The sequence below is a fragment of the Cydia pomonella genome, unplaced genomic scaffold, assembly GCF_033807575.1.
Source record: "Cydia pomonella isolate Wapato2018A unplaced genomic scaffold, ilCydPomo1 PGA_scaffold_217, whole genome shotgun sequence".
Taxonomy (NCBI): Eukaryota; Metazoa; Arthropoda; class Insecta; order Lepidoptera; family Tortricidae; genus Cydia; species Cydia pomonella.
This window is the reverse complement of record NW_026907857.1, coordinates 1-2,145: the sequence shown is the minus strand read 5'-3', so window position 1 is coordinate 2,145 and position 2,145 is coordinate 1. Positions and strand designations below refer to the sequence as shown.

General features: G+C 57.7%; 1 protein-coding gene across 1 annotated transcript; it reads left to right on the top strand.

Moving 5' to 3' along the window:
• Window positions 1–1,290: 1,290 nt before the first annotated feature.
• On the top strand, window positions 1,291–1,815 carry LOC133533919 (uncharacterized). Its single transcript, XM_061873001.1, has one exon. It carries the CDS (start codon window positions 1,291–1,293, stop codon window positions 1,813–1,815), a length of 525 nt encoding a protein of 174 aa, XP_061728985.1.
• The last annotated feature ends 330 nt before the right edge of the window (window positions 1,816–2,145 follow it).

Here is a 2,145-nt window from a genome sequence, read left to right as displayed (position 1 = left end):
AGGGTTGCCCACCTCCCCCCGAGGGTTGCCCACCTTGTCGTGGTGGAGGGGCTTAGTAGCCGTGGCTTGGTCTCCCACGGTGAAGCAAAGAGGCAACCAGGGCCAGCCTGTTTGAGGTGCTGGCTGGCCCGAGGAGGACGCTCCAAGTGGGCTTGATAAGCCCGCTTGTGACACGTTGGAGGTGGACCGTCGAGGAAGAGGAGTGTCGGTATTGCGGTTAGCCGTTCTTCCTATCCTCGACGGCCGAGGTGGGATCGCAGGGGAAGAGGCGTGATGGTATCATGATGCGCCACTCTCCCTATCCCCTGCGACCTTGGCGGGGCCGTTCCGCTCTAGCGGCGTTGGTGGGGCTGCAGAGGAAGAGGAGTGTCGGTGGTACGGTGTGCCGTTCTCCCTGTCCTCTGCAGCCGAGTTGTGGTTTGCGGCAGAACCATGGACCTCATCTGCCGCCGGGCGCTGGGGAGTTTTCTGGCGCCCGTGGCCTCCTTGTGGCGGGCTCGGGGGGGTCCGCTACACTGCAGGACGGAGGCCGAGGAGGAAGGCGCGTCGAACCATCTGGCGCGCCTCGCGTGAAGGGCCTTCGGGCATCCGCGAAGGAGCCGCTCGCGGGCGGCTGCCGCCGGTGGGGTCGCGGATGAGTACGCAAGTGTTCCCGTAACCCCACCAATAAGGCGGCGAGGTGGCATATGGGGGGTTTTTAGTGGGTATACCGTGGGCCTCATTAGCCTAGACGGGAGTCCCACATAACCACTCGGGTCAACCATAGTCAGAAGTGACGCGTTCCTAAGGAAAAACAAATTACGACGAAAATGCGGACAAACAATACATTATGACTTAAAACTTTATGGGAAACAATAGAGACCCTGTGAACACGAGTCGTCTTATCCTCCTGAGGCTTGAGCAACGTGACTAGCTGTACTTATTCAGTTTGATGAAAAATAAATCATTTTAAATAGGGACAAACTTGCATTTATTTAGTACAGTTTAATTTTTAAACATAGGAAAATGAACTCTATTTTCTATATCGTAGGTTCAAACTTTATAGCAAATTTTGGATTTTTCATCTGTATAGCTAGGTACAGTCACGTCTGAAAACATCGACACGATTGAAGAACCAAATATATGTATACACCAATTTATGGCCCATATATTGCGTGCCTCCCTCACTTCTTCAGGAGCAGGGAAGTCGCCCGTCTCCCTACTCCTGATTCTGATGCGCACAGACGGAGAATCAGGAGTAGGGAGACGGGCGACTTCCCTGCTCCTGAAGAAGTGAGGGAGGCACGCAGAATGGCGCAGAGGAGATTGCGTGAAAAGTGGAAGGAGGACCTGGAGAACTCCCCCTATGGAACCTACACCATAGGGGCAGTTCTCCCGTCGCTAGACCGATGGCTTGACCGGACGCACGGCAGGGTTGGGTTTAGACTGGTGCAGGTACTGACCGGACACGGGTGCTTCGGTCACTACCTGCACTGGATCGGTCGCGAGCCTACCCAATCCTGCCATCAATGTGACGAGACGGACGACACCGCCCAGCACACCCTGCAGGTGTGCAATCGCTGGGCGGTGGAGCGGAGTGCGCTGGTGGTAGCCATCGGGACCAATGATCTCTCGCTGCACAGTGTCGTGGCGGCCATGCTGGGCAGCGAAAGATCCTGGGAGGCGGTGACCTCCTTTTGTGACGCGGTTGTCTCGCAAAAGGAGGTCGAGGAGCGGGAGCGCGAGGAGGATCCAAACGCGCTCCCGATAAGGCGAAAACGAGCGGGCAGGAGGGCTAAGCGGTTCGCCATTGTGAACCGCGCTATACCCCAGTAGGGCAGCGGGTGAGGGACCCGCAACACGGCCCTACATGGGAGGGGGGAGAGTCAGTTATGCGTTTGCTGATTCTCCCCAAACTGGTGTGAAGTCCCGGTTCATCCGGGTCGGGACCGCCGGGGGGGTGCTGAGGTGACGTGCTTGCGAGCCCCCTGCACCCCCCTTAACGGCATGGACGGAAACGCCGCAGGGGAGGTTAGTGGATATTCTCCTCCTCCCCCTCTGAATAGCAGAGGGGGTACGGAAGGAGCGAGTCCCACATACCGCCCCCCCAATGGGCTACCCTCGCCCGGGGGGCGATGATGCGTAAATGCATTCACCCCTGCGTCA